This window comes from Phyllobates terribilis, unplaced genomic scaffold, assembly GCF_046119375.1.
Source record: "Phyllobates terribilis strain yellow unplaced genomic scaffold, ASM4611937v1 Scaffold_9__5_contigs__length_417890890, whole genome shotgun sequence".
NCBI classification, from domain to species: domain Eukaryota; kingdom Metazoa; phylum Chordata; class Amphibia; order Anura; family Dendrobatidae; genus Phyllobates; species Phyllobates terribilis.
In genome coordinates, this window is record NW_027362769.1 from 203,944,732 (window position 1) to 203,970,815 (window position 26,084).

Genomic DNA, 26,084 nt, shown 5'->3' on the forward strand with positions numbered 1-26,084 from the left:
TAGGATTGTGCAGCGTGATAGTATAACCCCCAACGGGAGGGGTATGGCCTCAGGGCAGCCGACGTGGATGATGGGGGTAGCAGGAACCACTCAGAGACGGTACGGTGTAGTTCAGGGTCTTTACTGGTAACAACGATAGACCCTCCCGGAGTACTTGCTAGCAAACGGGGCCTGGTCAGTCTTTGAGCAGATGGGATCTCCCCTGGCCAGGCGTAGTTGTAGGCCTCACAAACTGACTGTACTCTTCTGGCTACCTTGCTAGAAGCTGATGTAAGTAGCCCACGTCCCTGAGTGTACCGTGTGGTGCTCACCCGTATGGCCGGTGACTCGGGGCCTTCTAATGGCTTCCGCTCCACGATGGCGGTGCTGGTCCCACGCGTGTGACCGTGCCTTCGGGCTTCTGGGCCAGAGGACCTGAAATCCCCTGCCTGACGGATTCTGCTGCTGGGTAGAAGTTAGTCCCCACAGCCTCGGACTCCGGGTCCGGTAAAGAATCTTCTTAGTCAGGGCGAGCGCTGCAGCTGCCAGCCCCTGACTCCTTGGAACTCTCCTGTTTCCTATGCTGCTTCTTGTCTCCACTCTCCTTGTCTCCAGGCTCAGGCCCCTGGACAGGGCCTGCCTGTGGAGCAGAGCCCATAGAGCAGCTCTGCTCCCTGTCTTCTCCTCTCAGAACTCCCTACCCTGCCTCAGCCCCTGGTTTATATAGGGGAAGTCCTTCCCCTCCCAAGACTGGGCAGGAGGTGTGGCATGCACAGGATCCCTGACCAAAGGACCTCCCACCTGCTCTCAGACGTAATATCTCTATCACTGTGGCAACCAGACCCCTGGGGTGTCACATTCCCCCCTAGTGAAATTTAGTACTCCGGGACTAAACATATTTTAGAAAAAAAACATAACAAGATATAACATTAATAATACAATAAGAAAACATGTAAAGATGGTTACGGCGTGTCCGCAACCGGGTGCAGTTTTGAAAAGCAAGGTGTCCATTTCACCAAAACAGGGAGACGTAACCAGGTAGGGGTCTGTCCTACCCCGAGTCCTTAACAGTCTTTTAGTCCATCCTGGGTTACGCTCCACTAACTGTACAAAGGATTCCCGGTAAATCCACCAAGGACTCCTATAAATAACTGGAAACACATAATATTTACAAGATATGGCCGCTCTCAGTCCTCGGCCAGTGGGGATAAGGATTGGCTGCTCACAGTCCTCAGCCTGTGGGGAGATGGGATGGCTGCTCACAGTCCTCAGCCTGGTTAAGGATAGGGGACACACGGGAACAGTTCACACTTGTCCCAACGGGGACCATATTTTAATTAGCAACACAAGTACCCCTACGGGTAACTATGTACAGTTCCACTTTACCGTACTTCAGTAACGGCATCCTCCTGCTCCTTCTTGTGTGTAGGCTTCAGACCCGTCCGGGTCCTCTTGGCTTTCCTCGTATTGGTAGTACTGCAGCTCCTCCTTGGTTAACGTGGAGGGCGTACAGTCCTTTTGCACCTGGGGAGTTCAGGCCTTGCGACCAGGCATGGAGAGGGTCGCCGTTGATGACGCCCGGGGTCAGAGGGTGCAACTTTGGGCCTGGGCGCGGGCTGGTGGTGGTAGTGCCCAGGGCTGGAGAGCTTGGCCGCAGGGCTTGTTGCGGGGGCTGGAGCAGGTCGGTGTCTGCAGCGCCCGGAATCGGCGGCTCCACCAGGGGGCCCGGGAGCAGGCTGACGCTGGCAGCGTCCGGGACAGGGAGACTCCTCTTACCTGCTCCCGCGACCGCTCCTGCGTCACGCGTCTTCTCCCGGCGCTGGTCGGGGCCGGCGACGACTGGGGCACTGCCGATGCTGGGCAGCTTAGTCTGCTGCCGGTCCGCCATCTTGCTGTCCGTTCCTGGTGTCCTCCTCCCCCCTAGTGGACCGTGGCCTACCTTCCGGAGATCCTCTTCCGTAGGCCGCGGCTCCGCAGTCAATCGTCGGGGTAGAGGACCTGGCGTCGCGCTCCTGTGACGTCGGCGTCTGCTGGGCTCCTTCCAGGACCTTACGCAACGTCCGGACGTGAGGCGGGGCTTCAGTTCTCGCGCGCTTTCGGAGTCCACGCCCCTCTTCTTCCCGCGCGGCGTCTCCAAGATGGCGCCGGTTGGCGGGAAAACTCCTCGGATGGCGGGAAGAAGGCAGAAGATGGCGCCGGATGGCGGGAAAACTCCACGGATGGCGGGAATCTTCACAGATGGCGGGAATCTTCACCACTGGTAAGTTTGAAAAGTCTCTTTTTCAGGCACGCAGTACCCGGTGGTTGCGGGCACGAAATCCTGCCGACTACGCCAAAGTTGACGCGCCCCTGGGCCTGTGTCGCGCTGCGTTGCGCATGCGGGAGCCTACCCGGAGCCGGATCAGTGGAGGGTTGTAGTCTCGTGGCGGTGACCCGGTCCGTGCCCAGGGAGTCAAACTAGACGGCAGTCTATTAGTAGTAAATAGTTGATGACTACGCCACCCGTTGAGTGCAGCCAGGGAGCTGCTGCTGCAGGGCAGACCGCTGAGGCCGGTGGTAGGATTGTGCAGCGTGATAGTATAACCCCCAACGGGAGGGGTATGGCCTCAGGGCAGCCGACGTGGATGATGGGGGTAGCAGGAACCACTCAGAGACGGTACGGTGTAGTTCAGGGTCTTTACTGGTAACAACGATAGACCCTCCCGGAGTACTTGCTAGCAAACGGGGCCTGGTCAGTCTTTGAGCAGATGGGATCTCCCCTGGCCAGGCGTAGTTGTAGGCCTCACAAACTGACTGTACTCTTCTGGCTACCTTGCTAGAAGCTGATGTAAGTAGCCCACGTCCCTGAGTGTACCGTGTGGTGCTCACCCGTATGGCCGGTGACTCGGGGCCTTCTAATGGCTTCCGCTCCACGATGGCGGTGCTGGTCCCACGCGTGTGACCGTGCCTTCGGGCTTCTGGGCCAGAGGACCTGAAATCCCCTGCCTGACGGATTCTGCTGCTGGGTAGAAGTTAGTCCCCACAGCCTCGGACTCCGGGTCCGGTAAAGAATCTTCTTAGTCAGGGCGAGCGCTGCAGCTGCCAGCCCCTGACTCCTTGGAACTCTCCTGTTTCCTATGCTGCTTCTTGTCTCCACTCTCCTTGTCTCCAGGCTCAGGCCCCTGGACAGGGCCTGCCTGTGGAGCAGAGCCCATAGAGCAGCTCTGCTCCCTGTCTTCTCCTCTCAGAACTCCCTACCCTGCCTCAGCCCCTGGTTTATATAGGGGAAGTCCTTCCCCTCCCAAGACTGGGCAGGAGGTGTGGCATGCACAGGATCCCTGACCAAAGGACCTCCCACCTGCTCTCAGACGTAATATCTCTATCACTGTGGCAACCAGACCCCTGGGGTGTCACACATATCCTACCTACTCCGAGGATTGCTGGATGTTTTCCTGCTACTATCCCAGTTCTATGACTCCCGTTAAAACAAAGCTTCAGGTGATAAATAATGGATGAGGTAGTGGCAAAGGAGAAAGAGTAGGAGGAACAGGGACCATTCACATCAATATCAGGCCAGTCAACCACATATGTCTTGTAGGATATGTTTCTGTAACAAAAGGAGCGGTTCGGCTACACAGTTATAGGGCATACAGTGAGTGCAATGCCTACCAAAAATTTTGAGGCACTCCAATGCCCCTTGGAAATGACATGGAGGTCAGAGGGCCTTAACTAAATCGTTTTTTCCATTTATAGCAACTGGGTATCCTGCACACTGTTAGCCTAAGCAGTGAATGGAAGGCTTTCCAAAAATTATGAGGAACTGCAATGCCCTTTGAAACAGACGTGGATTACAGCATACTAAAAACCTTCTACCCATTATTGGGGAGTGGGTCTCCCTTAGTTTTCACTTTTGCATTGAAAAGCAAAAGCTGACTAAAATTAGGAGGAAATGCAATGCCCGTTGGAAGAGTCGTGGAGGTTAGAGATAATTAAAATCAACATTTCAATGCCCCTTGGAAGAGCTGTGGAGTTCAGAGTGGCTTAAGAAGACCCTTTTAATGCCCCTTTGAAGAGACGTGGAGGTCACAGTAGCTTAACAAGATGGTTTTAATGCCCCTCGGAAAAGACGTGGAGGTCCCAGTAGCTTAACAAGACGGTTTGAATGCCCCTCAGAAAAGAGGTGGAGGTTGCAGTAGCTTAACAAGACGCTTTTAATGCCCCCTCCAAGAGCCATACAGTACAGCATATTACAAACATTATTCCCATTATTGGGGAGTGGGTCTCCCATAGTCTTTGCTTATGCCTTCCAAGCAAAAGCTGGCAAAAATTAGTACGGAGTAACTTGCAATACCCCTTACAAGAGCCATGCAGTACAGCATATTACAAACATAAGTCCCATTATTGGGGAGTGGGTCTCCCATAGTATTTGCTCATGCCTTCCAAGCAAAAGCTGCCAAAAATTAGGAGGAAATGCAATGCCCGTTCGAAGAGTTGTGGAGGTTAGAGTTAATTAAAAACAACATTTCAATGCCCCTTGGAAGAGCTGTGGAGTTCAGAGTGGTTTAACAAGACACTTTTAATGCTTCTTGGAAAAGTGGTGGAGGTCGCAGTAGCTTAACAAGATGCTTTTAATGCCCCTTCCAAGAGCCATACAGTACAGCATCTTAAAAATATTATTCCCATTATTGGGGAGTGGGTCTCCCACAGTCTTTGCTTATGCCTTCCAAGCAAAAGCTGACAAAAATAAGGACGGATGAACTTTCAATAATGGCAACACGGACCACGGTCACCCAGGTGGTATAGTGGTGGTGGAGGCTGAGGATAAGGAGAAGAACATAAAACAGCCGAAATGAGGAAGCGTATACCCATGTGTGGGTGTGAAGCGGTGCATGTGAATACACCTCCCGAAATAACACAGTGGATCTGACTTTATGTTACTCTGCTGTCATTTGGTGGTGATGAGAAGTCTGGCCCAATCCAGCCCTTGTTCATTTTGATAAGGGTCAGTTTGTCAGTTGACAGGCGAGTGTGCTTATCAGTTATAATTCCCCCACTAAAAACACGCTCCGATAACACGCTAGCGGCTGGGCAGGCCAGGACCTCCAAGGCGTACAGAGCGAGTTCATTCCAAGTGTCCAGCTTGGATACCCAATAATTAAAAGGCACAGAGGAATCACGGAGGACGCTGGTACGGTCGGCAAGGTACTCCCTCACCATCTTTTGAAACTTTCCACTCCTTGCGAGAGTACCCCACGCCTCAGGGCCTGTAAGCTGGGCGGGTCTCAGAAAACTGTCCCAGAACGTTGACAGTGTTCCCCTGCCTCTGCTGGATTGGAGTTGCCTCTCTCTCGCTTGTACACCTTGGTTAGTCAACGAACTGTGACCTCTGCCGCTAGCGTGTTCAGATGGGAATTTTTTTAACAGTTCTGCAGCAAGGGCCTTCTGGTACTGCCCCATTTTTGTAGACCTCTCCACCTCAGGAATAAGAGAGTGAAAGTTCTCCTTGTAGTGGGGGTCTAAAGTGTCACCAACCAGTAATGACTGTCACCCAACATTTTGACAACGCGAGGGTCACGGTTAAGGCAGCGTAACATAAAGTCAGCCATGCGTGCCAGACTGGTAACGGGCAAGACTTCCGTGTCCTCACCAAGATGACGACTGACCATGCTCTCCTCCTCCTCCTCCTCCTCCCCCCTGTCCTCAGGCCACCCACGCTGAACCGACAGTATGACAGTTGTACAGGTACTACCGTCTACAGCGCATGATACAAGCTCCTGTTCTTCCTCCTCTTCCTCCTCCTCCTCCTCTCCCTCATTGTCCCCCAATGCATGTTGGGATGAGATGAGGCTGGGATGTGTGTAATCGACCGCTACGGCTTCTTCATCCATCTCATCATACTCTGGCTGCAATGCCTCCTCTTTACTTCTCTGCAGAGAGCGTTGCAAAAGACAGACAAGTGGAATGCTGACGCTAATGATGGCGTCATCGCCACTCACCATCTTGGTGGACTCCTCAAAGTTTGTCAAGATGGTACATATGTCAGACATCCAAGTCCACTCCTGAGGTCTTATGTGTGAAGTCTGACTTGAATATCGACCGCCTTGTTGCAGCTGGTACTCCACAACTGCTCTCTTCTGCTCACAAATCCTTTGCAACATGTGGAGGGTAGAGTTCCAACATGTGGGGACATCACACACCAGTCGGTGTGACGGAAGCTGCAAACGCTGCTGCAACACAGCAAGGGCGGCGGAAGCTGTAGCCGACTTGCGAAAATCAGCTGACAGGCGGCGTACTTTGACGAGCAGATCTGGCAACTCGGGGTACGATTTAAGAAACCGCTGAACCACGAGGTTAAGCACATGAGCCAGGCATGGTACGTGTGTGATCTCGCCTCGTCTCAGAGCCGCCACCAGGTTACGGCCATTGTCACACACGACCATGCCTGGATGTAGGTTCAGCAGTCTCAGCCACAGATCGGCCTGCTCTTTCACAGCTATCCACAACTCACAAGCAGTGTGAGGTTTCTCACCTAAGCTTATGAGTTTCAGCACAGCCTGTTTCCGCAGCGTAAACGCTTGAAAAACGCATGTATATCCGCACCCCATGGTCCCCAATGGGATTCCGCAAGTTCTATGCACATGTTGCGGATTTTTCCGCAGCGTTTATGCCGCGTTCAAAAATCCGCAGCATGTCATTTAATTTTGCGTTTCCGCAAGCGGAATTGCCTTAGTCCAATGCATAAAAAACGCAAGGCAATTCCGCATGTGGAAAACGCGTGATAAACGCGTGAAAAATGCGTGATAAACGCGTGCGGAATTCCGCATGCGTTTTTCCGGGAGAGGACTTGCATTTATGCAGCAGAAATTTTCTGCTTCATAAATGCAACGTGGGCACATAGCCTTATAATTTACTGGTGTATACCAGACTATTTTCAACAGATATATTTGTGTCTGAACAATCACGAGACACTACTACTGTTTTTCTTTAAAGAACACCAATCATAAATGGGTAGTATAAATCACACCATGTGTGTAAATATAGGTATGATATGTACCTTTTATTAATTACTACCCTATATGGACTAAATGCGACTCTATCGCCAAATATAGAACTACCAGAGAAAAAAGCGAAGACCGAATCAACACTTCTATAGCAAAAAATGGTCAATATTTATTATGATACAAAGATCAGACATATACAAAGGTCAGTACAATATTATAAAAAAGGACAATAAAATCAATAACAGCCCTCTCTACATGTGACTCCACACAGGGACCCATAATATAGGTAATCCATGGCAGACCCAGATCCTATGTATTTAGTTTTATTATATCATATCTGCTATATATATATAACACACATAAGCATTAAAATGGATACTATATATGCTGATTACCCTCACTGCTGTATAGTGGAAACCAGTAGAAGTCATTTACCATATCACCCTCCTATTATCTACTATTATTGTCATGTGCGGTGCACTAGATGAATAGAGGGAACATAAATGTCCCCATTGTATGCTTACCGCAGCTATCCAGTGTCCAAATGTAATCACCAGGGGGCAATAGCACTGTTAGGGGTCCATAATGGGGAGGCACATGTCGAGAGAGACGCCCCTGTTTTTCTTTACGGCAAAAAATGCCAAAAGCAGGATAATAGAGATTTTTTACTGTGGAACAGCAAAACCACAGTTATAATTTACTGGTGTATACCAGACTATTTTCAACAGATATATTTGTGTCTGAACAATCAGTAGACACTACTACTGTTTTTCTTTACGGCAAAATATGCCAAAAGCAGGATAATACAGAGATCTGACCCATGGAACTGCAAAACCACACTTCTATTTCTCGGGCCTACACCAGACTATTTTCAACAGTTATATTTGTGTCTGAACAATCAGGAGACACTACTGTTTTTCTTTACGGCAAAAAATGCCAAAGCAGGATAATAGAGATTTTTTACCGTGGAACAGCAAAACCACAGTTATAATTTACTGGTGTATACAAGACTATTTTCAACAGATATATTTGTGTCTGAACAATCAGGAGACACTACTACTGTTTTTCTTTACGGCAAAAAATGCCAAAAGCAGGATAATACAGAGATTTGACCCGTGGAACTGCAAAACCACACTTGTATTTCTCGGGCCTACACCAGACTATTTTCAACAGATATATTTGTGTCTGAACAATCAGGAGACACTACTACTGTTTTTCTTTACGGCAAAAAATGCCAAAAGCAGGATAATACAGAGATTTTTTACCGTGGAACAGCAAAACCACAGTTATAATTTACTGGTGTATACCAGACTTTTTTAAATATATATATTTGCGGCTGAACAGTGAGCGACACACTCAAACTGTTTTTTTTTAGATACAAATGGCCCAAAACTGGGTAATACAGAGGTTTGAACCGTGGAACTACAAAACTACACTTCTATTTCTCTAGCCTACACTAGACTATTTTCAACCGATATATTTGTGTCTGAAAAATCAGAGACACGCTTTTTTTGGGGGGGGAGGGGACACCAAAAGGTTAATAAGACGGGTATTTGTACAGTGTGAAGGAGTTAAAAAAAAAAGAGGATTTATATGAAAAAAAAAGGAATTTTCCTGGCCCCCGAGACCCGGAGCTAAGTCCAGCAATTTCAGCAACAGGAGCACACAGGACTGTAATGCAGCGTTTGCTGGTATAACTACTGCGTCTCCTATACAGCCTGCCTGCCTGATATCTGGGATGGATATTAGTCCTGAGAAGGACTGTTTGTTTGATCTGGCAGCCTTTACAGACCCTACACTAACTATTTCGCAGGATATATCTCTCCCTAAATCAGCAGCGCTGTCCCTACACTGTCTGATCCGGAGCGACTGTGTCCAAGATGGCGGCACCCGGTGACGCTGTGCGGCCAGCCAATCACTGTAATGCCCACAAACAACATGGCTGCGGCATTACAGTGACTGGCTGGCAATCCCTGCATGTTCATTGGCTTTGTAAAGAGCGCCAAACATGCAGGGCGGAGACCCGAGCTCCAGCCCGAGTAACCCGGAAATCCTCGGTGCTCGCCGAACATCCCGAGTAGCGTGATGCTCGGGCGACTACTGAGCAGTGTCGAGGATGCTCGCTCAACACTAGTCTTTAGTAGTAATAGTCTTTTCATATGGGGCAAAGGGACCTTTCAGCCTAACCTAGTTTCTAGGGCCCAGTTGCGATTGCAACCCCTGTACCTATTATAGTTACACCCTGGAGTAAGAGTAAGTCAAGATCACTGAAGGGCACTCAGATTAGATGAGGTCAGGGAAGGCGTATTATTAACAATCAGGTAGATCAGGGGAGCACCGTCAGTAGGAGTATAAGAAAGAAGGGAACCATCTAGAAGTAGATCAGTCTGTGGAGAGAGTTCAGTCAGACAGTTGGGAGTGGGAGCTCAGAAAGAGCTCCGCTCAGGAGAGCAGAGGAGACGAGCCTAGTCTGAGAGGCCCAGGAGGAAAGACTGAGAGAAGAGGACGGGAGCAGAGGGAAGGCTCCAGAGACAGAGGGGATCCCAGGGGCATGGTGAGTGCAGAAGCCACCCGTGCGCCCGAATCTACTTGGACGTGGAGGGATCAGGCCGCAGAGGGGACCGGCCCCTAAACTAGTGGAGAAGAATCAGGCTCAGCTAGATAACCGGAGACTACTGTACTTGCAAGGTGCAGCTGCCAACTACCACAATTACATCGCTGAAAAGGTAGCCGCATAGGGTCCAGGGGACTGCAGGTCGCCCAACAAGACCCGAGGCTACTGGCTTGGGACACGGATTGTGAGGCGCAGGGCAGGAGGGTGAGAGCCAGCGCAGGAAGACGACTGAGAAAGGAACGTAGAACGGGGTCCCGTTTAAGTACTCCTGAAATACCTGAGAGATTGCTGAACCCCTTTCTTGGTGAACGCAGGACGACGTGGGAGGTTATAATCTGGCAGGTGTAACCTGGAGCAGCGTGATAACTGTGAAGCAAAAAAAAAAAAAAGGCTGCACCCCACTGTGTCCTAGAATTATTGCTGCCCCATCACCAGCCTTGTACTACACAGCACCAGCAACATCTACCTCATAACATCACTATATCCTGCTCTGGAGCTAAGCTCTGCCTGTGGAGATCTGAACCAACTCTGCTGCGTCACCATCAGCTCCAGAGGATCTGCACCGCAGCGGCGGCTCCATATAGCCGCATACCACAGGTGGCGTCACGAACATTATCTCTATAAAAACTTCATTCCCCTTCCTGGTCCTGGTCCCCATCTTGTAGTAATGTCCCCATCCTGGCCCCCATCTTGTAGTAATGTCCCCATCCTAGTCCTCATCTTGTAGTAATTTCCCCAATTCTGCCAACAAGGGAGCTCTGATGCCTGAAGGCCGCATGAAGCAGTCTCAGGGGCCACATGTGGCCCGCAGCCCACATGTTTGAGACCCCTGCCCTAGACTTTTTGGCATAAAACACAGTATGCTTTTTCAATTCGCCAGTTTTGTCAGTAGCAGAATACTTGCATCAGTGCCACAGCTTCTGCATGGATATCAGGTGAAGTGAGATCTTACTGTAACATGTCCCCGGCTAAATTTATCCCAGTCTCACCTGGGCACCTTGTATCACGTTGCACTTTACATTAATTTGTTGTACAGTGGCATTTCTAACCTTATCGCTGCTTCGAGCTGCTTAAGTGCTGAACTGACTCCGCGGCTATGGAAATGTCTGGGGTCTGTCATGAATTATTCCGGCTCAGTGTATCGGGTGACCGCTAGAAGGTCTTGGGCTGACAAAACAATTAGAGGCAATCGTGCCGACAGCAAGTAACTCAATTTATAATGTCACTTTCTACTCAGTTGAGGAAAGCATTCAGAAATGTATGATTACTGATTAGTTGAGTGATATTGAAGGGTTTAATAACATATTTTATAAGACCCCAAAGAAAAGAATTGTCTGGATCATCAGGTATCTGACCGAAGGTAGAGTTGATCTCCTGCCTTTATAAAATTCTACCTCCTTGGTGGTCAAAAGATGCCTACTAGAGCTGAGCGAAAAGATTTGTGGGACCCCAGATCCAATGGCCATGTGGTTAGTCTATGGTTGCCAGACCAGAGCACAGCAAACCTGGAACCTGCGACCTCCCTGGTGCATCAGATTAATAAGCTATCATGTATTGTGTAATGACATTGTGGCAGCCAACTAATCAGAGTAGGTGCTGGTAGTCCTTGACCACTCTATTGTTGAGACCTCATTTTCTGTCCGTTTTGTTTGATTTATGATGTCCTGATGACCTGTCTGAAGTCCTGTATGGTGTCCTGGTGTTCCCAGTCCTTTCTAGAAATAATTGTTAGTTGTCATCTCGAGCCTGGGAGTATTAATTATTACACATGGTACTGACAATGTACACGACTATCTGATGGCTATATGCCCTTTTTAGTGGATTAACCCCTACAAAATACGCTGAAATGCATTCACTATCGCAACACAGAATAAATTAAGGCCACTCATACACATTAGATGACTGTCAGACGAAAGATTGTTTGGCTGACAGTCATCTCAGCCAACTCTTCCATACACAGGAGTATTCGTTTGGCCGAGCGCGCCTATGTTCTCTATGAGAAGGTCGCCGACTGAAATGTCATCCAGCAGCTTATCTCAGGGAGAACAATGCTATCGGCAGTCCGAACTTGGACATGCCTGATCAACATCTCTCCCGTCAATCGTTTGGCCGGCACCCAAATACACTTTAGACCAGTGTTCCCCAACTCAAGTCGTCAAGAGCCACCAACAGGTCATGTCTTCAGGATTTCCTTAGTATTGCCCAGGTGATTAAATGATTGCCTTTGTAGGTGATGCAATTATCATCTGTACAATACTAAGGAAATCCTGAAAACATGTCCTGTTGGTGGCTCTTGAGGACTGGAGTTGGGGAACACTGCTTTAGACCCTCAGCCGAACCCATCAAAATCAGCAGGTTCAGCCGACAGAAGTCAAATGTGTATTGCCAGCTTAAATCTCAATAGTTTATAAAGCCTTTACATAAATCAATGGGTCAATCCTGATACCTATGACCCTATTAAAAGTGCACCTATCCAGTAAAAGGTATTTAGTTCCGTCTCGGCTTGCAAGGTAGAAAGTTTACCTTTAAGTGGTGACTCATTAGCTGCCAGGATCATTTGATCAGCAATGGTTTTCGTCTTGGAATAATAGTCCAGTTGCTGAAAAATGAAGAACAAGCAATAGAGTTATCAGAGGAAAGTGTTAGATAATATTTTATCTTATATTTTTTGAAAATATATCCATGTAACACAAGAGGTATGGTCTAGTAAAATGGTTCCTAAACTAGATATTATTGTGACTTTTCATGACTTTCTAACAATATTCCAATAAGATATAACTCTAAATGGACAAACAGCCTAATCATTGAATTCAGGTTTTACATTCAGTCCCATTGCCCCTTTCCTGCCAGTTTTCTTTCCTGCCATTTGTGAGGCAGGAAAGAGTTCACTTATATGAGCGACTTCCTGTGATTCGTGGCATGGTTGTAATAAATCATCTCATTACATTTCTTGCCTCCTAAATATTGCCCCATCACCTGTCATTGGCATTAATGAAAAGTGGAAGGAACTTAAGCAACTCAACCACAAAGTGGAAACTATGTACAGTACAGAGCGGGGTCACCAGCTGAATAGCAGAGGGATACAAGCCACAAACGCACTGCTGACTCCATAAAGGCAAACTTCCTTTGAAGTTAACATCAGCACAAAAACTGTGTACCGGAAGATTCATAACATGGGTTTCCATGTAGGATCAACTGAACACAAGTCTTACATCACCAAGCACAATGCCAAGTGACAGATGGAGTGGTGTAAAGCCGTCACCACTGGACTCGAAGCAGTGGAAATATGTTATGTCTGTTGAGTGATGAATCACATTTCTCTAGCTGGCATCTGATGGACGAGTCTGCGTTTGGTGAATTCCTAGGAGAATGTTACCCACCCAACTACATGGTGCCAGCTGCAAAGTTAAGTGGAGAAGGGTGCTTGAGTCCCTTATAGTCTGAACCTGAACCTGTCCTTGAAACCCATGCAGTCTGTGTTAGAACCTGTTCCTGAAACCTGTGTTACCTGAAGATGAAGCCGCTCCAGCGATACCTGAACCTGAAGCCGCTCCAGCGGTACCTGAACCTGAAGCCGCTCCAGCGGTACCTGAACCTGAAGCCGCTCCAGCAGTACCTGAACCTGAAGCGCGCCTGCGGTACCTGAACCTGAAGCCGCTCCAGCAGTACCTGAACCTGAAGTCGCGCATGCAGTACCTGATCATGAAGTCACTCTTGTGGTACTTGAACCTGAAGCCGCACCTGCGGTACCTGAACCTGAAGCCGCTCTTGTGGTATCTGAACTTGAAGCTGCTCCAGTGGTACCTGAACCTGAAGCTGCACCTGTGGTATCTGAACCTTAAGCTGCACCTGTGGTACCTGAACCTGAAGCTGCACCTGTGGTACCTGAACCTGAAGCTGCACCTGCGGTACCTGAACCTGAAGCTGCACCTGCGGTACCTGAACCTGAAGCCACTCTGGTAGTACCTCAACCTGAAACCGCTCCGGCGGTACCTGAACCAGAAGCCAGTTCTGTGTTCCTAGCTAGTATTCTGGTATTCAAACCTTGTCCTGCCAGTGACTCAGAGTCTGTGTTATTGACTGCGATCCTGACCCTTGGGGTCAGCAGCTGCAGTAGTGGGGACTGCCCAGGAATGGTACCTGGCAGCTCCCTGCAGTGCAAGCCTAACTCCATCATCAGAAGCTCTAGCGAAAACCAGGCAGCAACTTAGCTACACCCCTCCTGGGTAAGCCAGGCCCATGGTGCAGTGGGTCCACGACCCGCATGTGTGACACAGGTATTGGCCCAGTTCCCTTAGTTCCAGTGAATGGAAGACATTTTGGACAATTGCATACTTCCAACTTTGTGGGAACAGTTTGGGGAACACTCTTTTCTGTTCCAGCATGCACAAAGTAAGGTAAGGACACGATAGGGAGAGTTTGATGTGCGCAACACAGCCTTGACCCATCCAACATCCTTGGTATGAACTAGAACAGAGATTGTGAGCCCGGCCCTCTCCAACATGTAGTTTAAAATCTTGAAGAAAATAGTCTTCCCATAAAAGTGGAAGCTGTTACAGCTGTAAAGAATGGACCAATGTCATATTAATGCCTCTCAGCTGGACAGGGATTGTATAAATCCAGTCCCTTTTCATACTCGGATATCCTTGAATTTTTTTTCAGAAAAATCTGAACTGTTTTGGCAAATTCGTGACTATTTGCACAAACAAAATCTTATCTAACTGGTGCTGTATACAAAAGGAACAGAGTAGCAATCACAAATGCGGTATACCAGAAAAGTTAGCAGTTTACTACAAGAAAATATATGACAAACAGCTAAAGTTACTCTTTGTCCACTTTTTTCTGCTCTAATTTAAAAAAAAAGGCTAAACTCAGACTCCTATCATGCAGATATTACCTTTTCCAAAGGATAATAGGTTGTTGTTTCCTCATCCCCGTCTTCTATATAGTTCCCGCCAAAGACCACATTTACAGTACTAGTGTATATAAGCCTGGGGATGTTTCTGTCTATGCAAACTGGAAGGAAAGATAAGAATATTATAAGTACAGTGATAGGTGAAATGAGTGCTTATTATTTTTGTCTTTACATTGGGCTAGTATAAGGAGTAGGTAGAGTAGGTGGCCAGCCCTACTGCACTTCCCCTTGAGAAAGCGAGGAGACTAGTAAGTGAAACGCGCATCGGGGATTTCTTCTGTACTTGCATGAGAATTAGAGGTCCCCCCTGGCAATATGGGTCAGAATTATCCGTAATTAGGCACATTTAATATTGGTGGGAATTATATGTGAGGAGTTCCTATGGTCTGACCTTTAAATTACCTAATACTACCTCTACTTCCCTTACTACCTCTATTTACCTTAGTGTGTTAAAATGCCTAATTGCCTTGGTTGTAACCCCTAATTGTGTGTTAGCACTTTTTTGTCCATTTTTTAACACTCCTTAGGGAGATTTTATATCTTGAATTAAATAAAGGTGATTTTTTAACCTTCAAGCGCTCTTGTTTTTCTCCCTTGATCTACTGTGGAGTAGGTAGAGTAGGCAACATTGTGGTGGGTGGTAGAGCAGGGAGACGTGGGGCTGTAGGAGCAAGCTGACCCTACTGCAGATACACTGTGTGGTTTAATTGCCAGCTAATATAGAATTAGAGAACATGTATTAGAAAAAAATAGAGATTGAGGGGGAATGGGTGCATCATGGGAACATTTTGATGAACTTCAGGAACCAGGGTTTGTGGGTTTGCGGCTTGTCCCTCCCCTGCCTCCATGATAATCACTTAGAACAGTAACTTACCATCAATTACAACTTGTGTTCCTCCAATGTTTATGGATTCAATTTGTTTCTTATGCAGCTAAAACACAGAGAAATATTAAAAGTTTTAAAATTTTCCAAGTATATGTGAAATTGATATTTTCAAAGTTTTTTTTTCCCTTATAGAATTTCAGCTCTCTGGTAGCCGCTTGGATACACACACACAGGGTTTTTATTTACTTTAAGAGAAAGACCATTACTAAGTTTAAGAAGCTATGGGTCCCATGGATTGATGGCTCAGGTTTGGCATCAGGAGTTGTAGAGACATCACCTAGGTCTCTTCTGATCAATATTATTGTTTGCTATAACAGCACCCTGTGCACCGCATTAACTACTGTCCCTTCTGGTGGGTCCCTTCTAGAACAATCACACCAGTCTGAATTTATTGTAGGCAAGAATGGTTGCAAATGAAGAGAAAAACACACACACAAAGGATTGATGTATAAGGGGCTCTCCCGACTTAAAGGGTTTGTCCAGTCTTAGAGTCCAAGTCTCCAGTCTCTCTATGTGACCGCAGACTAGTGAATCCTCACAGCGCACAGTGCGCGCAGTCAGGATTCTCTGGTGCCGGAGCTGGCAGGCATGTGAATCCAATGTACACGGTCACATGCTGACTAGATGTGCGCGGCCTAGCACAATGCAAGTGAACCGAGCAAAGCCGGATACGTCTGGTCGGAATGTGGTAGGTAGTATGCAAATTTCATACTTGTGGTCGCATGACCGCCTGCTCACGGCGCTGGAGAATCCTGAGAGTGTGCACTGTGTGTGCTGTGAGGATTCACAAGTCTGCAGTCACATATAGTACCCCAAGCCTGGACAACCAATTTAATTGAGTTATGCAAGCTTATATAACTAGGTAGTCATGCAGCTAATTTCATAGAAAGAAATCAACTTTAATTGCTGAATCGGCTATTTAAACTATCCAGAGTTCAATACATTTTTACACCTTATATACAGCCTTGAATTTAGACAGGTTCTTAAAAAGATGACATTCCTGGGAGATCTAACAATAAAAACTCTATATACTTAATTAAAGTTAACATAATTAGCTGAAGACATACAAAATGGAGTATAATGAAATACAAAATGATGATCGCTCTAACAGTAAGAAAGAGAAAAGTGTTGAATGTGCTAAATATATTATCCTACAAACGCATGGAATTTACATTTTCCACTTTTCATCTTTTCTGTTATCATAAACTGTACCAGTCCTTTCACACAAAATCTGGTCTTGGTCTTGCTATCTTTATCACCAACAACAAGGTAAGACTGATTGGTTAACATACAATTCAGAGAAGTCTAGAAACTGACCACATTCTCAAGCTCTGTAGCTTGCCATCCATTATTCTTGAGTGGATGACTCATCCTCATCAGCATTCAATAAGTACTACCAGTGCTGGAACTTCCTTTCTCTCAATTCCCAACATAAATTATGTGTGCAGTTGTCTATGCCACTCGCCTGCCTTGAACCAAAAGCTCTCCTCTGTGTTATGTCAGTATGTCGTTTGACAGACAGGAGAATAAGAGCAAATTACACATTGGCCAACCCTTTTAGAGGGGTTGTCCATTGACTACAATTGTTTGTCTAAAAATTGTTAAAAATTTTTTTTAACAATTTAGCGGCATTAAAATATTTTATGGATCTCTCCACTTTTTGGACCCTTATATCAGGAGCAGAAGTTTGGTAGATCATTTTATCTCCAAAAGTGAAGAAACACTTTTGGAGATTCTGCTTGATGTTGGCGCAGCATGTGACCAAGGGGGTTTGGCTTTCCTCTGAGCTGTGATCATCTCTGCAACGCTTGGCCCCTCAAGAGAGTTAGCAGAAGTTTGGTAGATCATTTTATCTCCAAAAGATGGAGGCACGTTTGGAGATTCTACGTGATGTTGGTGCAGCATGTGACCAAGGCTTGGCTTCCCTCTGTGCTATGATCATCTCTGCAACCCATGGCCCCTCAACAGAGTTAGCGTTAACCACAGCCAGCCTAGTTCTCCTCCTCACATTATTCTGGGGAAATCTGTCAAGGAGCATAAATTGACCTCAGCATTCTGTACCTCCAGAAGACAGCGTACTTGGTCCTCTGCATGGTTTCTTGCAAGTGTCCTATTACATCGGAACACAACAGGTACAGGTAGATAAAGTGAAGAAGAGAGAAGTCGGGGAACTAATGAAACTAATGTTTTCTATGGGTGTAGAACAATTCGGTACGGTGATTACGAGAGGTTCCACCATAGTTTGGAAAAGACTAACTCAAAACATTTCAAAAATATTTGTTTTTCAAATCGGTAGAATTTTTATTTCAGTGAAGACCCCCTGCATGGTGCCAAACAAAATCCCATCTAACTTTTTATATGTAAAAACATTGAATTAGAAAAGTATCTTTTACCCACTTGTTGACATCCTGACATTCCGAAGGAAGCTGCATGGAAAACACAGTCGACTCCTTCACAAGCCTCATACAGGGCGTCATAATCCCGAATGTCACCCTGCAATACAAACAATGCTTAATGGCTATGGGACTTAGGGTGCTCCTTTGGTCTTCATAACTGGCTGTTGGATTTAAGGTTACAAATGAGACTTTTGGATTCACCTGTATGAATGTCGCTTGAATTGGAACGTCCTGGTCCAGCTTGTGTATATCAAATAAAATAACAGTATAGCCCAATTTTATAAGAGCTAGTCCAAGGTTATGTCCCAAATAGCCTGCTCCACCAGTGACCAGCACTTTATTTATCTCCCACGGGCCTGGGTGTACCTTTGGCATACAGGAAACCCTGCTTTGATGGGGCACCACACCATTGGCTCGGACTGTTCTTAATGGCAGAGCATGTCTTAGACATTCCGAGCACATTTCTTCCTTTTCAATACGGTTTCTTAGGTCTTCAAGTTCACAGACATACTTGGTTTCTCTCATGATGGAATGTTTTATCCGGATATAATCAATTTAACCTAAGGATGAAATAATACAAAAATAATAACATTTTTAAACAATTTTCAAGTTTTGCTCATTAATATAATTTAATGCAAATTGCCATTTACCAAACAGGAATATAGATCTAGACTGAGAAAGCTGGTAGCCCCAACCTACAGCTAAACAGTTCCTTTTGGATAGACTGAAATGTTTTTCACATAAATAAATATACAAAAAATATCTAAAAGTATCACTTAAGCTACAATAACCCTGGGAAACTAGATTTGCAATATTGTTTTTACATTGATGTACTTGCACTCAACAGTGCCTCTGACCAGGGAAGCTGAACTAGCCAGCGGAGGAGCTAATAGGGACAATATACCTGTATCTACTGTATCTTCATTAACTGGAACAAGCCTCCATCTATTGTAGATCTTAATTCAATTCTTAGATGAGTTAACACCCTTCACCATCAAATCTACATTGAAGGTAGTGGTGATTTGGGATTTAAAATCATGACCTACTGTATTACTTAATGGCATGAAATTAATTATATTCACAGAGGTGACATATAGTACTCTACTTTCTTCATCCGTCCCATGGACTTAGAAAAGAGGATCAGGGGTCATGCTGTGCTGCCCCACCATGCAAATGGAGGAAGATGGGAACCACATTCTTACCTAATCTGAGAGCAGCATAATGTAGAAACAGAGACCCTGATTCCAGTGATGTGTCACTTACTGGTCTGCTTGCTGTAGGTTTTATAAAATCAGTGTTTTATCAGCAGAAGATTATCACTAGAGGACTAATAAAACTGTTACCAGTAGTCCTGCATATCCATGAGCTCAGTATAACCCCGCCCACATCACTGATTGGCAGCTTATGTATAGTGTATACAGAACGCTGCCAATCAGGGGTGTGGGTGGGGTTATACTGAGCTCAGCATTCAGAGCACTGCTAGATTTTCAGCAGATGAAGCAGTGATTTTCTCAAAACTGCAGCAAACAGCTGATATACCAGCCCCAGTTACAGAAGAAATCCAATTTTGTTCTTCCTGCAAAGTGATTTTCTCTAATGAAGACTGCTTGAGATTGTTTGGGACATCTGACAGAAAAATTTCCTGGAGACAAAAATGTGAGCGCTACCACGAGACCTGTGTCATGCCAACAATAGAGCATCCCGAGACCATTTTTGTGTGGGGGCTTTTCATCCATGGAGTGGGCTCACTCACAATTTCATCTAAGAATGCTGCCATGAATAAAGAATGGCATCTAAACATCCTCGAGGAGCAATTTGGTGAAGAACCATGCTTTTTCCAGCTTGATGAAGACCAAGTGACAAGGCAAGTGTGATAAAACATTGACATTTTGGGTCACGGCCAGGAAACTCCCCAGTATTTCAATCCCACTGAGAACCTGTAGTCAATGTTCAAAAAGGGGGAGAACAAATGAAAACACAAAAATTGTGATAAACTCCAAGCACTGATTAGTCAAGAATGGGTTGTCATCAGTCAGGATTTGGCCCAGAAACTGAGCTAAGTGGTTAGCGCTGTAGCTTTACAATAACTGGGGTCCTGGGTTCATATCCCACAAAGGACAACATCTGCAAGGAGTTTGTATGTTCTCCCTGTGTTTGCGTGGGTTTCCTCCGGGTTCTCCGGTTTCCTCCCACACTCCAAAGACATACTGATAGGGAATGAAGATTGTAATCCCCAACTGCTTAGTGTCAGGGGCAGGGCCTTGCAGATCTACCCCTACTCAGTTGGATGGGGCGGATGTGTAGTACCCAGCTGTGGCCACTATGCAGTTGACGGAGCTCGGCAACTGATCACCGCCCGCCTTTAATTGTTTACCAAGCCCAGTGTTACGGATCCGGGTGGTGGAACCTCTGTGCTGCGGTGCAAGGAGGGACCAGAGGGGCGTAACTAGGTATCAACTTGGACCGACCAAGGCAGTACGGCGGCTCAATTGACTCCGTGACCAGGGAAGGACCGAGCAGAGGGACCAGGTGCTACTCTGGGGACCGACCTTGTATGAGAACAGGTGACTCCCACGGGTCAGAAGGCAGGGACTGAAGAGAAGGCTTGTTTTAAGGAGAGGAAGGCCTCCTCCGCTTCGGACGGCCATTCCTTAGGATTTGCTCCCTTTTGGGTGAGCGCAGAGATGGGAGCAGTCCGGGAAGAGAAATGTGGGATGAAGAGACAGTAATAGTTGGTGAAGCCCAGGAATCGCTGAATCGCCTTCAACCCCTCCATACGGGGCCACTTTAAGACGGCAGAGACCTTCTTGGGGTCCATCTGTAGACCTGTCTTAGAGATAATATAGCCCAGGAATGGAAGAGAGGACTGCTCGAAGAGGCACTTCTCAAACTTTGCATATAGGTGGTTCAGCCTGAGCCTAAGCAGGACCTGATGAACATCCCTCCGATGAGAGGAAAGATCCGGAGAGAAGACCAAGATGTCGTCCAGGTACACCACCACTCAGGAATATAAGAGGTCACGGAAGATGTCATTAACTAATTCTTGGAAGACGGCGGGAGCATTACAGAGACCGAAGGGCATCACATGGTATTCATAGTGACCGTCCCGGGTATTGAATGCCGTCTTCCACTCGTCTCCTTGGCGGATCCGGACCAGGTTATACGCCCCACTAAGATCAAGCTTGATGAAGATCTTCGCGCCTTTAAGGCGGTCGAACAGTTCAGAGATGAGCGGCAGGTAGCATTTGTTTTTGACAGTGATTTGGTTGAGTCCTCTATAATCGATACATGGATGTAGTGAACAGTCTTTCTTTTTAACGAAGAAGAATCAGGCTCCAGCCGGGGAGGAAGATTTCCGGATGAATCCCCAAGCCAGATTTTCTTCGATGTACTCCGACATGGCCCGGGTTTTGGCCAACGACAACGGGTAGATACGCCCACGGGGTGGAGTGGCACCGGGTATCAGGTCAATAGGGCAATCATATGGCCTATGGGGTGGCATAGTCTCTGCCTCCTTCTTGTCGAAGACATCAGCATAGGACCAGTAGGGTGCCGGTAGACCGGGCAAATTAATCGGAGTCGATGGGGGTCGAGCCGGGTGAACCGGAATCAGACAGGTCTCATGGCAATCCTGCCCCCAACGGAGCACCTCACCGGATTGCCAATTCAGAACGGGTTCATGTTTCTGTAGCCAGGGTAGACCTAGCAAAAGGGGGTGAGAGAGTCCGGAAAGCACATAGAAGGAAATCCTCTCTGAGTGCAGCTTTCCCACCTGCAGGGTTACGGGCTCTGTGACGAGCAAGATGGTCACCGGAAGGAGTCTTCCATCCACGGAAGCGACTGCCAATGGTTCGGCCAGGGGTTTGGTAGGAATCTGATACTTCTCTACAAGGGACTGGGATATGAGATTCCCAGCGGCTCCGGAATCTAGATGTGCGGTTTCGAAGAAGCGGTTCTCTCCACAGGAAATAGAAACTGATAAAGTCAAGGATGGATAGGATTTACTTTTGCCTAGGACGACCTCTCCGAGCGGTCCTAGACACTGGAGTTTCCCGGCTTCACCGGGCAGGAACGGATCAGGTGCTCATTACTACCACAGTAGAAACAGCTGCCCTCGACTCGGCGCGTCTCTTGGCGAGATTTGACCATCTTGGTCTGGTCGATCTGCATAGGTTCGGGCGAGCGTGCCCGGGGAGCTGCTGATTGGGAGACCAGTTTCTGGAAAGCAGGCGCAAGACGAGGAAATCTTCTCTCCCGGGTAGTCTCCTTGGCACATTCTAGGAAACGGAGGTCAATTCGGGTTGCTAGCGACACCGGGTCATCCAGGGTGGTAGGAACGTCCCGGCCGGCTAACTCGTCCTTAATCTGACCGGAAAGGCCCTCCCAGAAGGTGGACACCAGGGCCTCATTGTCCCAGGCAAGCTCAGAAGCGAGGGTACAGAACCGTATGGCATACTGGGCCACGGTGAGACTCCCTTGGCGGAGACGGAGCAATGAGGAGGCAGGGGAGTTCCTACGTCCGGGTTCATCGAAGACGCTCCAGAAGGCAGTGAGGAAGGCCGGAAGATCGGACACCATGGAATCCCCTCTCTCCCATAGAGGTTTAGCCATGCCAATGCTTCCCCGGTGAGGTGAGACATGATGAACGCCACCTTGGCCCGGTCGGAGGGAAACTGATGTGGCAGAAGTTCAAAGTGCAGCGTGCACTGGTTCAGAAAGCCCCGACATAGGACGGGGTCACCTCCAAAACGAGGAGGCGCAGAAAGCCGGTATTGGTAGGTAGCGGCGCTGCCGGAGCGGGTGTCACTCGACTTGAGGCGGACACAGGTGGGACAGGCAGCGTGTCCAGGCGAGTGTTGACAGACCGCAGGTAGGTCAGGATGGTTTCCTGTTAGGATCTCTGACGAGAAACCTCCTGGTACAGGTCAGCAAGCAAAGGGGCCTGGGGGCCACCAGGTTCCATGGCCCGTGCAAACTGTTACGGATCCGGTTGGTGGAACTTCTGTGCTGTGGTGCAAGGAGAGACCAGAGGGGCGTAACTAGGTATCAACTCGGACCGACCAAGGCCGTACGGCGGCTCAATCGACTCTGTGACCAGGGAAGGACCGAGCAGAGGGACCAGGTGCTACTCTGGGGACCGACCTTGTATGAGAGCAGGTGACTCCCACGGGTCGGAAGGCAGGGACTGACCGGTACAGCAGATGAGCACGGCAGGCAGGCTGACTGGTGACCCAGGCAGACGGACTAGCAGGCACGGCAGGTAACAAGCAGGAGCCTCCAGGTAGGCTGGCTGGTAGGCACGGCAGGTAACAGGCAGGTGCTTCTAGGTAAGCGGGCTGGCAGGCACGGCAGGTAACAGGCAGGAGCCTCCAGGTAGGCTGGCTGGTAGGCACGGCAGGTAACAGGCAGGTGCTTCTAGGTAAGCGAGCTGGCAAGCACGGCAGGAGCCTCCAGGTAGGCTGGCTGGTAGGCAGGTGCTTCCAGGTAAGCAGGCAGACAGAGCCCATAGACAGACTGGCGGACTGGACTGTAGACAGACTGTCAGGCTGTAGAGTAGACAAGCAGACGGACTGGACTTGTAGTCTGGCTGGCGGGCTGGACTAGTAGCCAGGCTAGCAGCGGGACCTTAGGGCTGAAGCAGAGCATCAAACACAAAGATACAACCTTGCACGGGTACCTCCATATTGGAGTAGGTGCCTTTTATAGGGGAAGTCCTCCGGCCATTGGCTGGGGACTTTTTAGGATGGCGCGTGCGGGCCCTTTAAAAGGGGGGGGGCGCGCGCCCTAAGCACAGAGCCGGGGAGGCTGCGTGCACCAGCTGCAGCTGCAGGGAGGCCAGAAGACGCCGGAGCAGGACCGCGGCGGTAAGGAGGACGGCGTCTCTGCTGGGCAGGAGGCAGAGACGCCGATGCTACACCCAGCACTATATATTTGGTTGTTACTATGGCTAACAACACAGCTCGCTCACAGCTGAAGTCAATAAGCGACAACCGGTGCCCCCACTGGTCAGCTGTTCCTGGTGCCGGCTGGATGTGCTTGCTGGGTCACCACTGCCCCATTAATCAACTTATCAGTGGGGTTGATGGGAGTAAGACTGTCCCTAATCAGGTATTATAGTGCTGGAAAAGTTATTTAGTTCTGGAATAAACCAAAAATAACAACCCAAAGTTAAAATGAATCTGCAGTTCCTTCTCTGTCTGGACCTCATAGCTCCATTCTGGGTGTTGGGCATTGGAGACAGTTTAGGTTATTTCGGTCAAGATTTCCAAGTGAAGAGAGAAATATGAAATACTTCCATCCCCTAACTCATGTCCTAGAGTCCTCACTATGGACCCGACCAGTCAACAGCTACGTCCTGGTTAGTGATGGTGCTGCCGAATACATTAATGGAAGCACGCTGATGACCTGGGCATGTGAGACCATAGATGCATTCTTGTCCTCCTTGTTCCCAACATGAAGATATTAAATTCCTCTCTAACCTTATGTTACTGTGCACCATGAGATGACCATACAATAGATATAAAAATAGATTTAGCAAATGGTTTGATGAGGTAATGTCACCAGTCACCTAAACTCTGGACTTGAGATACCTAATGAAGTAGTGTCACCAGTCACCTAAATTCTGGACTTGTGATACCCATCAGATTATTCTGCTATCAGTGAATGAGAAGGAGCCTCACAGTCTGTACTCCGCACATCAAACCCATCTTGTAAGAACGACTCAACGCCAAACATGGCACTCACTCAAGGAAACTAAATCCCATTGATCTCCTGAGCTTCGGATGGTGCTGCAGCTAAAAATGCAGACTTATATATCCAACAAACAGATACGCCATAGCACATAACAAAAGCCTAGAGAAAAAACACCCGCTTTGTAAGCAATTGCTACAAATTTTGAAATTGTAGTAATAGTGTCTGAGATCTTAGTTGCATTGTTACAGTATTTGTAGGTTACATCATTTTAGTAATTTTTTTTTTAGTTAAAGGGGTATTCCCATCTTCAAGATCCTATCCCAATATGTAGTAGATGTAATAATAATAATATTAGCAAATACCTCCAATTAGAAATGTAGTATAGTTCTTTTGATTCGCTATGTCTCTTTCCTCATGTGCAGGGCATTGCAGGACCTTAGGTATCCATGGTTACGTCCACTGATAAAGTGACAGTTAGTTAGCTAGCTGCTAGTGGTCATAACCATGGATACCTAAGGTCCTGTATTACCTGCACATGAGGTAAGTGGCATAGCGAATCAAAAAAACTATACTACATTTCTAATTGGAGGTATTTGCTAATATTATTATTATTATTATTACACCTACTACATATTGGGATAGGATCTTGGAGATGGGAATACCCCTTTAAGGACCCTTTTTTTTTTTTTTCTTGATGGTTATTTTTCACAAATTTTGCTAAACACAAATTAAAGTTGAATTAGAAAATTAAAAAAAATATTTTACACCTGTTCCCGTATATTTTCTAAAAGTAGACTTGAATATTTCTGGCTCAATGTGAAAATGCAACCTAGCACTTTAAACTCATTGCCGCATTAAAAAAAAATAAAATCAAGCTTGTGGATAAATATCAGATGCAAGCAGTGTCAGAGAGTCACGGCAGCTCCTAAAAAATAAAACTTTTAGATGTGGAGTTTATTAATTTCTTTAATGTCAATGTCTACATACACATATTACATAATCACAAGTGCCAGACCAGAAATCTCAGTGATTCAGGTGCTAGTAAACTTTTGAGACAGAAATGTCCTGAAAAGTGTCAAGGGGTGATTAGGTATGAAACCTTTCATCTTTTTTCCTTAGGCCCTCATACACATTAGAGTAATGTCAGCTGAACCCGCAGATATGAACAGGTTTGGCCGCCAGTCTAATGTATTTGGTGCCGGTTGATGGTCAGGAGAGGTGTCCATCGCGCATGTCTGATTTTGGACTAGTGATTAGTGTTGAGCATTCCGATACTGAAATATCGGGTATCGGCCGGTATTCGCGGTATCGGAATTCCGATACTGAGTTCCGATACTTTTAGAATATCGGATACCGGAATTGGAAGTTCTCATAATGCAATGAGCCAGTGTGATTTTATTCAGCCAATGAGGATCCTAAGAAGTGTGGGCACATCCTGTGGCATGTTAGGCATGTTAACTAATGGCATGGCTGTGATTGGCTGCTGAAATTATGTCATGATGTACTATAAAAGCCGCCGCCGCCATTTTGGCCTCACTCTGCTGTGAATTCAGTTAGGGATAGGACGCTGTTGTTCTGAGGGACAGTTTTAGCTACCTATTTGCTCTATTCTGCTTTACCC

The 26,084-nt window shown here is 47.2% G+C and overlaps 1 protein-coding gene across 1 annotated transcript in view; it reads right to left on the minus strand.

Moving 5' to 3' along the window:
- Positions 1 to 26,084, minus strand: part of SDR42E2 (short chain dehydrogenase/reductase family 42E, member 2) — a 211,563-nt gene that overhangs the window by 165,883 nt on the left and 19,596 nt on the right. Inside the window, exons 2-6 of the mRNA XM_073645722.1 lie at positions 17,972 to 18,330; positions 17,772 to 17,867; positions 15,363 to 15,420; positions 14,471 to 14,589; positions 12,097 to 12,172 (exon numbers count right to left, since the gene is read on the minus strand). Coding sequence (XP_073501823.1) covers positions 12,097 to 12,172; positions 14,471 to 14,589; positions 15,363 to 15,420; positions 17,772 to 17,867; positions 17,972 to 18,295 — 673 coding nt within the window. The 5' untranslated portion in view covers positions 18,296 to 18,330. The remainder of the gene's footprint in view (positions 1 to 12,096; positions 12,173 to 14,470; positions 14,590 to 15,362; positions 15,421 to 17,771; positions 17,868 to 17,971; positions 18,331 to 26,084) is intronic.